Raw genomic sequence first — 15,000 nt, 5'->3', positions numbered from 1 at the left:
TGTGACAGACAGTGTGTGTGACAGACAGTGTGTGACAGACAGTGTGTGTGACAGACAGTGTGTGTGACAGACAGTGTGTGACATACAGTGTGTGACAGACAGTGTGTGTGACAGACAGTGTGTGACATACAGTGTGTGACAGACAGTGTGTGTGACAGACAGTGTGTGTGACAGACAGTGTGTGACATACAGTGTGTGAGAGAGACTGGGCGTGGTCCTACACACACGTCAGGTTTGGAGGGGGAAAGGGGAGGGGCCAAACACACAGCGTGACGATGGGATGGATGAGTGGACATGACGTCTAGCACACCTCAGTAAGCTGAATCAGCTTCTGTCTGCGGAGAGGCTTGGTACTGTGGCTGGCTGGCTGGCTGGCTGGACTGGACTGGACTAGACTGGCTGGACTGACTGACTGACTGGACTGGACTGGACTGGACTAGACTGGCTGGACTGACTGACTGACTGACTGGACTGGACTAGACTGGCTGACTGACTGACTGGCTGGTCTGACTGGACTGACTGACTGGACTGACTGACTGGACAGGACTAGACTGGCTGACTGGACTGACTTGGCTGGCTGACTGGACTGACTGACTGCTGAATGTCTAACCTCTCTGGCGCAGGTGTTCCGCTAGCAACCCGCCTCGACAACATCCGGTGAAATTGCAGAGCGCCAAATTCAAAATACAGAAATAGTCATAATTAACATTCATAAAAGATACAGGTGTTACACATCGGCTTAAAGATTAACTTCTCGTTACCATAGCGATCATCTGAGGACAGCGCCCCGCTTACCAAAGCATGCAGACATTAGTCGTAGAATTACAAAAGTCAGAATTAGCGATAAAATGAATCACTTAGCTTTGATGAGCTTCACCTGGTTGCAGTCACAAGAGTCCCAATTACACAATAAATATTTTGTTCCATAAAACCCCTCTTTATTTTCGTTGTGTTCAGTGTTCCACTGGCTCAATGGCGGTCACAATATCCAGACGAATGTATCCTAATAGTCCTGGGAAATTGTGTCGAAACATGTCAAACGATGTTTATGATTAATCGTCAGGTTGTCTATTGTCTAAATAATCAATCATATTTAAACCGGACAATAGCGTATTCAATAAAAGGAAAAACAACGAAGGTAATCGCTCGCTCACGCACGCAAACCAGCTCTGTTTCATTCTACAGTCCACTGACAGAAAGATCGCATTCTTCTTCATTTTTCAGAATACAAGCCTGAAACAATGTCTAAAGACTGTTGACATCTAGTGGAAGGCATAGGAACTGCAATCTGGGTCCTATCCCATTACATACTGTATAGGTGTTCAATAGAAATGTGCCTACATCAAAAATATCCCACTTCCTGGATGGATTTTCCTCAGGTTTTTATCTGAGATATCAGTGCTGTTATACTCAGAGACATTATTTTAACAGTTTTGGAAACTTTAGAGTGTTTTCTATCCAAATATATGCATATCCTAGCTTCTGGGCCTGAGTAATAGGCAGTTTACTTTGGGCACACTTCTCATCCAGAAATACTGCCCCCAAGCCATAAGTTTTAAGCCCCTCTCTCTCCCTCTCTCCCTCTATTCAAAGGGCTGTGTTGGCATTGGGAAACATCTGTTTACATTTCCAAAGTGAAATAGATCAAGAAAAGTGAAATAAACAAAAAAATGAACAGTAAACATTACACTCAAATGTCATATGTCTATATACGGTGTTGTAATGATGTACAAAGAGTGAAAGTACAAATGTAAATATCAAATGTCTGTCTGTCTGTCTGTACTGTCTGTCTGCTGTGGTACTGCTGTCTGTCTGTCTGTCTGTCTGTCTGTCTGGCCTGGTCTCTCTCTCCTCCCTTACATCTCTCTGTTTGACACAGCAACATCTGACCTGGTCTCTCTCTCCTCCTTACATCTCTTTGTTTGACACAACAACATCTGGCCTGGTCTCTCTCCTCCCTTACATCTCTCTGTTTGACACAGCAACATCTGGCCTGGTCTCTCTCCTCCCTTACATCTCTCGTTTGACACAGCAACATCTGGCCTGGTCTCTCTCTCCTCCCTTACATCTCTCTGTTTGACACAACAACATCTGGCCTGGTCTCTCTCTCCTCCCTTACATCTCTCTGTTTGACACAGCAACATCTGGCCTGGTCTCTCTCTCCTCCCTTACATCTCTCTGTTTGACACAACAACATCTGACCTGGTCTCTCTCTCCTCCCTTACATCTCTCTGTTTGACACAACAACATCTGGCCTGGTCTCTCTCCTCCCTTACATCTCTCTGTTTGACACAGCAACATCTGGCCTGGTCTCTCTCTCCTCCCTTACATCTCTCTGTTTGACACAGCAACATCTGGCCTGGTCTCTCTCTCCTCCCTTACATCTCTCTGTTTGACACAGCAACATCTGGCGTGGTCTCTCTCCTCCCTTTCATCTCTCTGTTTGACACAGCAACATCTGGCCTGGTCTCTCTCTCCTCCCTTACATCTCTCTGTTTGACACAGCAACATCTGGCCTGGTCTCTCTCTCCTCCCTTTCATCTCTCTGTTTGACACAGCAACATCTGGCCTGGTCTCTCTCTCCTCCCTTACATCTCTCTGTTTCACACAGCAACATCTGGCCTGGTCTCTCTCTCCTCCCTTACATCTCTCTGTTTGACACAGCAACATCTGACCTGGTCTCTCTCTCCTCCCTTACATCTCTTTGTTTGACACAACAACATCTGGCCTGGTCTCTCTCCTCCCTTACATCTCTCTGTTTGACACAGCAACATCTGGCCTGGTCTCTCCCTCCTCCCTTACATCTCTCTGTTTGACACAGCAACATCTGACCTGGTCTCTCTCTCCTCCCTTACATCTCTTTGTTTGACACAACAACATCTGGCCTGGTCTCTCTCTCCTCCCTTACATCTCTCAGTTTGACAAAGCAACATCTGGCCTGGTCTCTCTCTCCTCCCTTACATCTCTCAGTTTGACACAGCAACATCTGACCTGGTCTCTCTCTCCTCCCTTACATCTCTCTGTTTGACACAGCAACATCTGACCTGGTCTCTCTCTCCTCCCTTACATCTCTCTGTTTGACACAGCAACATCTGGCCTGGTCTCTCTCTCCTCCCTTACATCTCTCTGTTTGACACAGCAACATCTGGCCTGGTCTCTCTCTCCTCCCTTACATCTCTCTGTTTGACACAACAACATCTGGCCTGGTCTCTCTCTCCTCCCTTACATCTCTCTGTTTGACACAACAACTTCTGGCCTGGTCTCTCTCTCCTCCCTTACATCTCTCTGTTTGACACAACAACATCTGGCCTGGTCTCTCTCTCCTCCCTTACATCTCTCTGTTTGACACAGCAACATCTGGCCTGGTCTCTCTCTCCTCCCTTACATCTCTCTGTTTGACACAGCAACATCTGGCCTGGTCTCTCTCTCCTCCCTTACATCTCTCAGTTTGACACAGCAACATCTGACCTGGTCTCTCTCTCCTCCCTTTCATCTCTCTGTTTGACACAGCAACATCTGGCCTGGTCTCTCTCCCTCCCTTACATCTCTCTGTTTGACACAGCAACATCTGGCCTGGTCTCTCTCTCCTCCCTTACATCTCTCAGTTTGACACAGCAACATCTGACCTGGTCTCTCTCTCCTCCCTTTCATCTCTCTGTTTGACACAGCAACATCTGGCCTGGTCTCTCTCATCTCTCTGTTTGACACAGCAACATCCCTTCTCTCATCTCTCAGTTTGACACAGCAACATCTGGCCTGGTCTCTCTCTCCTCCCTTACATCTCTCTGTTTGACACAGCAACATCTGGCCTGGTCTCTCTCTCCTCCCTTACATCTCTCTGTTTGACACAGCAACATCTGACCTGGTCTCTCTCTCTCTCCCTTACATCTCTCTGTTTGACACAACAAACATCTGACCTGGTCTCTCTCTCCTCCCTTACATCTCTCTGTTTGACACAACAACATCTGGCCTGGTCTCTCTCTCCTCCCTTTCATCTCTCTGTTTGACACAGCAACATCTGGCCTGGTCTCTCTCTCCTCCCTTACATCTCTCAGTTTGACACAGCAACATCTGTCTCTCTCTCCTCCCTTACATCTCTCAGTTTGACAAAGCAACATCTGGCCTTGTCTCTCTCTCCTCCCTTACATCTCTCTGTTTGACATTTACTAGCCCGTTACCAACAACTTTATTAAGAGACCACTGATGTAGAGTGCACTCAGACCATACACAGTACCAGTCAAATGGTTGAACACACCTACTCATTCAAAGGTTTTTATTTATCGTTCTCCATTATAGAATAGTGAAGACATCACAACTATGAAACAGCACATATGGAATCATGTAGTAACCTAAAAAAAAGTGTTAAATTTAAAAAATATATTTTATACTTGAGATTCTTCAAATAGCCACTCTTTGCCTTCATGACAACTTTGCACACTCCTGGCATTCTCTCAACCAGCTTCACCTGGAATGCTTTTCCAGCAGTCTTGAGGAGTTCCCACACATGCTGAGCACTTGTTGGCTGCTTTTCCTTCCGTCTGCGGTCCAACTCATCCCAAACCATCTCAAGTGGGTTGAGGTCAGGGGATTGTGGAGGCCAGGTCATCTGATGCAGCACTCCATCACTCTCCTTCTTGGTCATAAAGCCCTTACACAGCCTGGAGGTGTGTTGGGTCATTGTTCTGTTGAAAAACAATTTATATTCCCACTAACCTCAAACCAGATGGGATGGCGTATCGCTGCAGAATGCTACGGTAGCCATGCTGGTTAAGTTTGCCTTGAATTCTAAATAAATCGCAGACAGTGTCACCAGCAAAGCACCCCCACACCTCCTCCTCCATGCTTCACGGTGGGAACCACACATCCGGAGATCATCCATTCACCTACTCTGCATCTCACAAAGACACGGCGCTTTGAACCAAAAACATTTGGACTCATCAGACCAAAGGACAGATTTCCACCGGTCTAATGTCCATTGCTCGTGTTTCTTGGCCCAAACAAGTCTCTTCTTATTGGTGTCCTTTAGTGGTGGTTTCTTTGCAGCAATTTGACCATGAATGCCTGATTTACCTCTGAACAGATGATGTTGAGATGTGTCTGTTACTTGAACTTTGTGAAGCATTCATTTTGGCTGCAATTTCTGAGGTTGGTAACTCTAATGAACTTATCCTCTGCAGCAGAGGTAACTCTGGGTCTTCCTTTCCTGTGGCGGTTCTCATGAGAGCCAGTTTCATCATAGTGCTTGATGGTTTTTGCGACCGCACTTGAAGAAAATTTCTAAGATCTTTAAATTCTCAGAATTGACTGACCTTCATGTCATACAGTGATGATGGACAGTCGTTTCTCTTTGCTTATTTGAGCTGTTCTCTCTTATTTCTCTTGCCACAATATGGACTTGGTCTTTTACCAAATAGGGCTATCTTCTGTATACCACCCCTACCTTGTCACAACACAACTGATTGGCTCAAACACATTAAGAAGGAAAGAAATTCCACACATTTACTTTTGACAAGTCACACCTGTTCTTTGAAATGCATTCCAGGTGACTACCTCATGAAGCTGGTTGAGAGAATGACAAGTGTGTGCAAAGCTGTCATCAAGGCAAAGTTTTTTTTGGTTAGTACATGATTCCATATGTGTTATTTCATAGTTGTGATGTCTTCACTATTATTGTTACAATGAAGAAAATAGTTTTAAAAAATAAACAGAAACCATTGAATGAGGTGTGTCCAAGCTATCGACTGGTACTGTATGTCTATATGTTCCCATTTAGGCACAGGAGGGAGAACGGGTTGGTTGGTTGGTTGGTTAGATGGGATGTCTGTATTTGAGTGGGAAAGTAAAAGGTGGATCAATAGAGATACAAAAATCAATTTTTAATAAAAATTGAAATTCAAAACATTTAAATAGGTATTTAACATCATTTACAGATTTCTCACTATGTTTATATATTTTAAATGCTTTTCAAAATGTGAATGTAGTCCTATATATGTCAGTTCTATTCATTCTGATTCCAGAACTCTACTGCCAGAGGACTTGACCTTTCACCCCTCCCACCGTGACCCCCAGGGCTCCTTTCACTTCTGGGTCATAGTAGAACCCTGCAGCAGGATTAGAGTTCAACTGAAACAAGTCCCACGATTGCTGGACAGAGAGGAGGGGGGCGTGTCCTCTCTGATTAGGGGTGGAGTCGATGACACTGACACTGTTGCTATTGGTCATGGTATTGGTGTTTGGAATGTTTGGATCACTGATGTTGTTGTTGGTGTTGTTGTTGATGATGATGGTGTGAGCGCCACCAGTGTGGTGGTTGCTGTTGTTGTTGTTGATGGGGCCTGGGAGGTAGGCCTGACCTGAAGCCTGGAGCCGGGGTAGATTGGTTCCCAGGTTGGGGGTGACGTTCTGGGCTAGGTTGATGACGAGGCCTGGGGGGTGTCTCCAGTCATCCTGTTGCTGCCTATGGATCTTCATATGGGCGTTACGACTCTTTATCTTATAGAACATCCTAAAGAGAGGGCGGGAGGGAGGGCAAGAAAGAGATGAAGATTATCTTTAAATTACAATATCTGCCTAAAGATCGATATTCAAACTCAGGCAGGGTGTATAGATAATTCAATCATCGGGTTGGGCAAACTCACTTTCCACACTGCTTACAGGGGAAGCTGGTAGCCAATGACGGGGCTGGTACCACCTGTTCCATCGGTTTAGGGAGGGACACCACCTGTAAAAATAAATACCAGTGTACCATATAATCTCTCTATTCTCTCTAGAAGGAGCCTCAATAGAACACGACTCAGCAAATCAGAAGATGATCTAGTGAATTAGAACGCGACTCAGCAAATCAGAGATGACTAAAGATTTGTCAGCTGTTCCTAATTATTTCAACACAGACCAAAAGGCATCACAGGTAAGGGTTAACAGCAGAGAGAAAGAGATGGATGGACAGAAGGACAAATAGAACAAGACAGAGAGGAGGGCATGAGAGAGAAAGGGAGAGAGGAAGGCATGAGAGAGAAAGGGAGAGAGGAGGGAATGAGAGAGAAAGGGAGAGAGGAGGGCATGAGAGAGAAAGGGAGAGAGGAGGGCATGAGAGAGAAAGGGAGAGAGGAGGGCATGAGAGAGAAAGGGAGAGAGGAGGGCATGAGAGAGAAAGGGAGAGAGGAGGGCATGAGAGAGAAAGGGAGAGAGGAGGTCATGAGGGAGGGAGGGAGGGGGAGGGAGGGAGGGAGGGAGGGAGGGAGGGAGGGAGGACCTCATAACAGGGTCTCTTCCTTACACTCGTCTGTTCCTCCATCCCTCGTTCCTGCTCCCTCTGTTTTCTCTGTTTGTCAGGAAGTTTCCTGGAGAGATAGTAGAACTCCACACACTGAGACACACACTTAGTCTGCACCTGCAACATACACACACAGGGGTGAGTAGGTTAACATAAATTCCTTGGTACATACAGCAGATGAGGAATCAGTACGGAATGACATGAAAGTTGAACATAAACCATTTGTTGGATGAGAGAGAAGTCTTTGCCGTGGGTCGTCAACGCTTTACTGAACAGAGACCTCTCAGTCTGCTGCCACACATCACTACCTATAGTAGAGAGAGAGAGAGAGAGAGAGAGAGAGAGAGAGAGAGAGAGAGAGAGAGAGAGAGAGAGAGAGAGAGAGAGAGAGAGAGAGAGAGATGGAAACGGAGAGAGAGAGAGAGAGAGAGACAGAGAGACAGAGAGAGAGAGAGAGAGAGAGAGAGAGACTTTTGAAAAGAACAAAGGTTTCTCTCTAATAACAGTATTAATAGCAAGGTGGTTTGTGTGTGTGTGTGGTTGTTGTGGGTTAGGGTTAGGTCGTGTGGAACCTGCTCTGACTGACTGACTGACTGACACACACACACACACACACACACACACACACACACACACACACACACACTGCACCTTGCGGTCTACGAATAGCCTAATACACCCTGTACAAAACAGCACTCCTAGTCTAAGTAGCGAATAGCAGTGGTGTCTCTGATAGAAGAGATTTACAGGGAATAGCAGCGGTGTCTCTGATAGAAGAGATTTACAGGGAATAGCAGCGGTGTCTCTGATAGAAGAGGTTTACAGGGAATAGCAGCGGTGTCTCTGATAGAAGAGGTTTACAGGGAATAGCAGTGGTGTCTCTGATAGAAGAGGTTTACAGGGAATAGCAGCGGTGTCTCTGATAGAAGAGGTTTACAGGGAATAGCAGCGGTAACGGTTTGTTCTGTTACTGAGAGAGACGAAGATGAACTGACACCGGTTTGTTCTGTTACTGAGACGAAGATGAACGGACACCGGTTTGTTCTGTTACTGAGAGAGACGAAGATGAACTGACACCGGTTTGTTCTGTTACTGAGACGAAGATGAACGGACACCGGTTTGTATAGTGGGACTAGACTACAGTACAGTGGGTCTACACTACAGTGCTGCATAGTGGGTCTATACTACAGTACATTATAGTTGGTCTATACTGCAGTACAGTACTGTATAGTGGGTCTAGAATACAGTACAGTATAGTGGGTCTATACTACAGTACTGTATAGTGGGTCTATACTACAGTACTATATAGTGGGTCTATACTACAGTACAGTATAGTGGGTCTATACTACAGTACATTATAGTTGGTCTATACTGCAGTACAGTACTATATAGTGGGTCTATACCTACAGTACAGTATAGTGGGTCTATACTACAGTACTATATAGTGGGTCTATACTACAGTACAGTATAGTGGGTCTATACTACAGTACAATATAGTGGGTCTAGACTACAGTACTATACAGTTGGTCTAGACTACAGTACAGTATAGTGGGACTAGACTACAGTACAGTGGGTATATACTACAGTACTATATAGTGGGTCTAGACTACAGTACATTATAGTTGGTCTATACTGCATACAGTACTGTATAGTGGGTCTAGAACACAGTACTATATAGTGGGTCTAGACTACAGTACATTATAGTGGATCTATACTACAGTACTATATAGTGGGTCTATAATACAATACAGTATAGTGGGTCTATACTACAGTGCTATATCGTGGGTCTATACTACAATACAGTATAGTGGATCTATACTACAGTACTATATAGTGTATCTATACTACAGTACTATATAGTGGATCTATACTACAGTACTATATAGTGGGTATATACTACAATACAGTATAGTGGGTCTATACTACAGTGCTATATAGTGGGTCTATACTACAATACAGTATAGTGGGTCTATACTACAGTACTATATAGTGGATCTATACTACAGTACAGTATAGTGGGTCTATACTACAGTACTATATAGTGGGTCTATACTACAATACTGAAAGCATGGAGGTCATGAAACAGGTGACTTCTGTGACTCCCTGTCTAGAGTCAGTTACCAACTCAAAGGTGAACTGACACACAGTAAGCTTACACACATTATATTTTACTTAGCATTGGAGGAATCATCAGAGAAGGCATGGGATATGTTAATGAAATGTATAGGTTAAAGGTTAGGGATGAAGGGGTCAAGGGTTACCAGCGTAATGGTAGTCTACTGCTGTTGATGGGTTCGAGAAGAACAATCTCTCCAACGTGGCCTGGGAGAGAGGGATGACAGAGAAAGAAAGAAAGAAAGAAAGAAAGATGAAGTACAGAAAAATTGAAATGAGGAACTGAGGAAATGAGTGATCTTTGAACCGAAATAAACTAAATGATAGATAAATTAAAGAAAGAAAGAAAGAATGAGTGAGTGAGTGAATGAATGAATAAATAAATAAATAAATGAATGATTGAATTAATTAATTAATAAATGAATGAAGGAAGGAATTAATTAATTAATGAATGGTCCCTCCCCCCTCACCAGTGTATCTCCATGACAGAGGTGGAGACAGTGTAGAGCCAGCTCTGTGTTGCTGCCCCCTCCTGGTAGACAGCTAGAATTACACAAAGACAACACCGCCTCCACTGAGAATGGGAGAGCGGAAGAATCAGAGAAGTGTGAATGAAAAATACCACAGTAGGGTTTTCATCTCAGATCAGCCTGAGACTCATACAGTATAAAACATAGACCCATCAAACTCAACTCTGGACCAGGAAGCCAGTTCCACTGGTTTTGGAATTGTTCCCTTTCTAATCAGGGACTGATTTAGACCTGGGACACCAGGTGGGTGATTCCCCTCTAATCAGGGACTGATTTAGACCTGGGACACCAGGTGGGTGATTCCCCTCTAATCAGGGACTGATTTAGACCTGGGACACCAGGTGGGTGATTCCCCTCTAATCAGGGCCTGATTTAGACCTGGGACACCAGGTGGGTGATTCCCCTCTAATCAGGGACTGATTTAGACCTGGGACACCAGGTGGGTGATTCCCCTCTAATCAGGGACTGATTTAGACCTGGGACACCAGGTGGGTGATTCCCCTCTAATCAGGGACTGATTTAGACCTGGGACACCATGTAGGTGCAATTCATTATCAGGTAGAAGATAAAACCAGCAGGCTTTGGACCTCTGGACCTCGTAGAGTTGAATACACCTGACATAGACCATGGACCTCGTAGAGTTGAATACACCTGACATAGACCATATTGATGTCACTTATCCAAGACTTTCAGGTACATGTTAAGTAGTGTTGAATGTTAAATAGTGTTGAATGTTAAGGAAGTATGATTGAATATTAAGGAAGTGGGTTTGAATGTTATGGAAGTAGGACTGAATGCTAAGGAAGTAGGTTTGAATGTTAAGGAAGTAGGTTTGAATGTTATGGGAGTAGGGTTGAATGCTAAAGAAGTATGATTGAATGTTAAGGAAGTAGAGATGAATGTTAAGGAAGTAGAGATGAATGTTAAGGAAGTAGGTTTGAATGTTATGGAATTAGATTTGAATGTTAAGGAAGTAGGTTTGAATGTTAAGGAAGTAGGGCTGAATGCTAAGGAAGTAGGTTTGAATGTTATGGAATTAGGTTTTAATGCTAAGGAAGTATGATTGAATGTTAAGGAAGTAGGGTTGAATGCTAAGGAAGTATGATTGAATGTTAAGGAAGTAGGGTTGAATGTTAAGGAAGTATGATTGAATGTTAAGGAAGTAGGGTTGAATGCTAAGGAAGTATGATTGAATGTTAAGGAAGTCGAGTTTAATGTTAAGCATGTAGTTTTGAATCTTAAGGAACTAGTATTGAATGTTAAGGAAGTCGAGTTTAATGTTAAGCATGTAGTTTTGAATCTTAAGGAACTAGTATTGAATGTTAAGGAAGTCGAGTTTAATGTTAAGCATGTAGTTTTGAATCTTAAGGAACTAGTATTGAATGTTAAGGAAGTAGGTTGAAGGGTTCTTCTTACATTCTTCCTGAATTACAGAACTCCTCTGAAGCTCCTCCCACGGTTTCCAGAGCAACTTCTCATTGGACGATGATTCTTCTGGCCACGCCCCTGACCCCTCCTCCCTCTCTCGACAACATGGCAGCTCAGCCTGGAACCCTCGACCCACGTTGATACACCTGAGAGAATGAATCAATGAATGAACAAAAGAACAAACCAACGAGCAATAGAAGAACACAATGGAATGCATTACTCTGTCCATCCACACTCACGGGAGTAAAACATATCCCTTCTCCTCTTTAGTCACCCTTCCCATCCCTCGTTCCCCAGCTGAAGGTGGGATGAGGGAGGAGAGGAGCCCCGTTCCCCTACGTTGGGGATTCAGCATAGGTCGAGGGGTGTAGTGGAGCCCTCTCCCAATTCGCTCCACTCCCCTCTGCCCTCCTCCTCCTCTACGAGACTGGAGCGGACTAAGGAAGGGAATACCTCTAAACACCACTAGGGGTGCTGTTCTATGCTGTGGCAGTCCACTGGGGGGCTGGGATGGAAGAGAGGATAGGTGAAGGGGTGAGGCAGAGACGACGTTGGATTGTACCGGAGTTTGAAGACTATAGTGACCTGTGAGCAGAAGAGAGGGGGGGGAGAAACATAATAAATGTGAGGAAGCTAAAGAAGGAGACTGGATAGAACATATTTGATTTTGGATTACAAGAACACACAGCAACATACCTGTATTATTCTCATTGTCCTGGCGAACATGTCTCTGAGTGAACACTGTCTCCTGGCAGTAGACATGGCCAGCGCTTGAGGGGTTGCCGTCGACGACACCCACGTCACCTGACTGCTGCAGCCAATGACAGGGTGGGAGCTTCCACATAACGGTGGAGGGGTGGGAAGTGTGGAGTGGCTGGTGAGAGGACGGGTAAAACTGGACTGTTCCACTACAATCCTCCCCTGGGGTCTGGGTTAGTTCAACTGTCCCGAGAGAAGGGGTCGTGGTGAGTTTGGGAGTGGGGAGAGGGGAGGGAGGAGGGCTAAGGAGCAGGGGGTAGGGGTGAGGAGGAGGAGGGAGAGTGGAAGAGTCTGTGAGTGAATTGTAAGCACTCGCTTTGATCCATCCTGTGCTTCCTCCTCCCGCTTCGAATCCTAAAACTCCACTTCCGGAATTCCCATTCGGAATTCTGTTGCCGGCGATGTTGCGTCTGACGAAGAACGCCTCTGAAAAGGAGTCCAGTTTTTGCCGGTACACCCCAACGCCACCACCGCTAGGGCCACTTGCTGCCTGGGAATAGGAGTACAGAGATGCCCAATCCTTGGGGTACCCCCCACCCTTCTCACTGCCTTCCCAAGCCACAGAACACTGATCTGGGGGAGAGGGACTCACCCAAAACCCAGGCTTGAACTGGGCCTCTGGAGGATCCAGGTTGGACCTTCTATCCCCAAAATCATCACTGTCTCCTCCGAAATCATCAACCCTTCTCAAACTATCCCTCTTTCCTTTATCGTCAAAGATATCGCTACCATTATAGAGATGATCAACTCTGTTGTTTCCACCATCATGGCTACCGGTAGTGGTGTCTCTATAACCACTGTTACCATCTCGCCTCTCTTCACACACATAATCTCTGCTGTAGACCACGTCATCCCTGTTACGACAGACTTCATCCATTCTGTAAAAGACCTTATCCCTAGTGTTAGACCCCTCGTCCGTTTTCTCCTCACACCCATAATCTCTACTGTTGCTGTAGAAAACATCATCCCTACTGCTGATACGGCCTTCGTCCGTTCTGTAAAAGACATCATCCTTTTTACAGCCCTCATCTATTCTGTGGTAAATATCAACACCACTACCGCTGGCGCTGCTGTCATCGCCATCGCAGCCCTCATCCCTCTGGCTAGCATAGGCAAGGCTCTGACTTTCAAAATGGCTGCCGAAATCATCCCCTTGACCTACAACATCATCCGCAACCACCCTATTACGGTAGCTAGCTTTCCGCGCTCCAAAACAACCATCTCTACCATCAACATCACTGCAGTTATCACCTCTGCTATGTCCATGAATGTCTCCATAACCTCCTCTTCCACCACCCACACCGATGTAGCTGTCCCTGCTCCCCCCATAATAGGGGCTTGAATCGGGGAGAGGGGTCCTGGGTGCTGCCTCTATTCCAGTTCCCTCATATTGCTCCAGGGGAATCTGGAGCTCCAGAGGGTGGTGGCAAGATGTCTGGTCCAGACTGGGGCTCCCGATACTGGGGTGGAAGTGGTGGGAGAGGTGGGTGTGATGCTGGAAGCATGGGTCCTGGTAAGGCTGGGGAGTTGGAGGTTGGAGGGGTGTTCTCTCAGCCATAGGGTAGTCTCTGGTCTCTCTGGGTGTGTTCTGTGCTGGGAAAGAGGGACCTCTAGTGGTTAATCTGTTACCCTGCTGTAGAAAATTACCTGGAGAACCTTCGCTATTGAGAAAACAGTGTGACTCAAGTCGTTAAAACTTAGTGGCAAACAAATCTCACACACTGAAACTGGCCTTTAGATTATATCTGTTCAATGCACAAGTCTCTCTCTCTCCATCTCTCTCTCTCTCCATCTCTCTCTCTCTCTGTCTCTCTCTCTGTCTCTCTCCGTCTCTCTCTCTCCGTCTCTCTCTCTCTGTCTCTCTCTCTACGTCACTCTCTCCGTCTCTCTCTCTCTCTCTCTCTCTCTCTCTGTCTCTCTCTGTCTCTCTCTCCGTCTCTCTCTCTCTCTCTCTCCGTCTCTCTCTGTCTCTCTCTGTCTCTCTCTCTGTCTCTCTCTCTGTCTCTCTCTGTCTCTCTCTGTCTCTCTCTCTCTCTCCGTCTCTCTCTCTCTGTCTCTCTCTCTACGTCACTCTCTCCGTCTCTCTCTCTCTCTCTCTCTCTCTCTCTCTCTGTCTCTCTGTCTCTCTCTCCGTCTCTCTCTCCGTCTCTCTCTCTGTCTCTCTCTCCGTCTCTCTAACGCTGTCTGTTGTAATTAGGTCATGTTAAGACTGTATGACTCAGAGATTATGCATCTCTCACAGGAAGACTCCGTTGTTACCATCTTCTATGTATTTCCTCCTCTCTCTCTCTTCTTTTTCTTTCTCTGTCGACAAAAAACAAGGTCTCAAAATATATTACACTGTCACACACAAGCATATTCTGATCGTGTCGGCTTACACACACACAAAAACAAACATATCCTTATTGTGTACACTTATACACACAAACAAACATATCCTTATTGTGTACACTTATACACACACACACACAAACAAACATATCCTTATTGTGTACACTTATACACACACACACAAACAAACATATCCTTATTGTGTACACTTATACACACACACACAAACAAACATATCCTTATTGTGTACACTTATACACACACACACACACAAACAAACATATCCTTATTGTGTCGGCTTATACACACACACAGGTGTCAGGATGAAAAGGTAACAGAGACACTCCCCCATCCACCCTCAATGAAAACCACATCCTCAGGAAACATAGTTACGGTCTCCCTCCTCTCTATCTTTATCTCTCTCACTGTTGATCTATCTTTATCTCTCACTGTTCCTTCCTTCCTCTCTCTCTCTCTATCTCTCTCTCATCCTCTATTTCTCTCTCTCTATCTCTCTCCTCTCTTTCTTTATCTCTCTCACTGTTGATCTATCTTTATCTCTCA

The 15,000-nt window shown here is 45.3% G+C and overlaps 1 protein-coding gene across 1 annotated transcript in view; it reads right to left on the bottom strand.

The window, feature by feature from the left end:
- Positions 1–5,861: 5,861 nt before the first annotated feature.
- Positions 5,862–15,000, bottom strand: part of LOC112239584 — an 18,853-nt gene continuing 9,714 nt past the window's right edge. The window contains exons 3-11 of the mRNA XM_042298505.1: positions 12,043–13,693; positions 11,586–11,931; positions 11,335–11,492; positions 9,859–9,962; positions 9,535–9,595; positions 7,493–7,581; positions 7,277–7,390; positions 6,639–6,721; positions 5,862–6,505 (exon numbers count right to left, since the gene is read on the bottom strand). Coding sequence (XP_042154439.1) covers positions 6,022–6,505; positions 6,639–6,721; positions 7,277–7,390; positions 7,493–7,581; positions 9,535–9,595; positions 9,859–9,962; positions 11,335–11,492; positions 11,586–11,931; positions 12,043–13,663 — 3,060 coding nt within the window. The 5' untranslated portion in view covers positions 13,664–13,693 and the 3' untranslated portion in view covers positions 5,862–6,021. The remainder of the gene's footprint in view (positions 6,506–6,638; positions 6,722–7,276; positions 7,391–7,492; positions 7,582–9,534; positions 9,596–9,858; positions 9,963–11,334; positions 11,493–11,585; positions 11,932–12,042; positions 13,694–15,000) is intronic.

Source organism: Oncorhynchus tshawytscha, linkage group LG15 (genome assembly GCF_018296145.1).
Source record: "Oncorhynchus tshawytscha isolate Ot180627B linkage group LG15, Otsh_v2.0, whole genome shotgun sequence".
Lineage (NCBI taxonomy): Eukaryota > Metazoa > Chordata > Actinopteri > Salmoniformes > Salmonidae > Oncorhynchus > Oncorhynchus tshawytscha.
The sequence above is the reverse complement of the archived record's forward strand: the minus strand, read 5'-3'. Positions and strand labels throughout refer to the sequence as shown.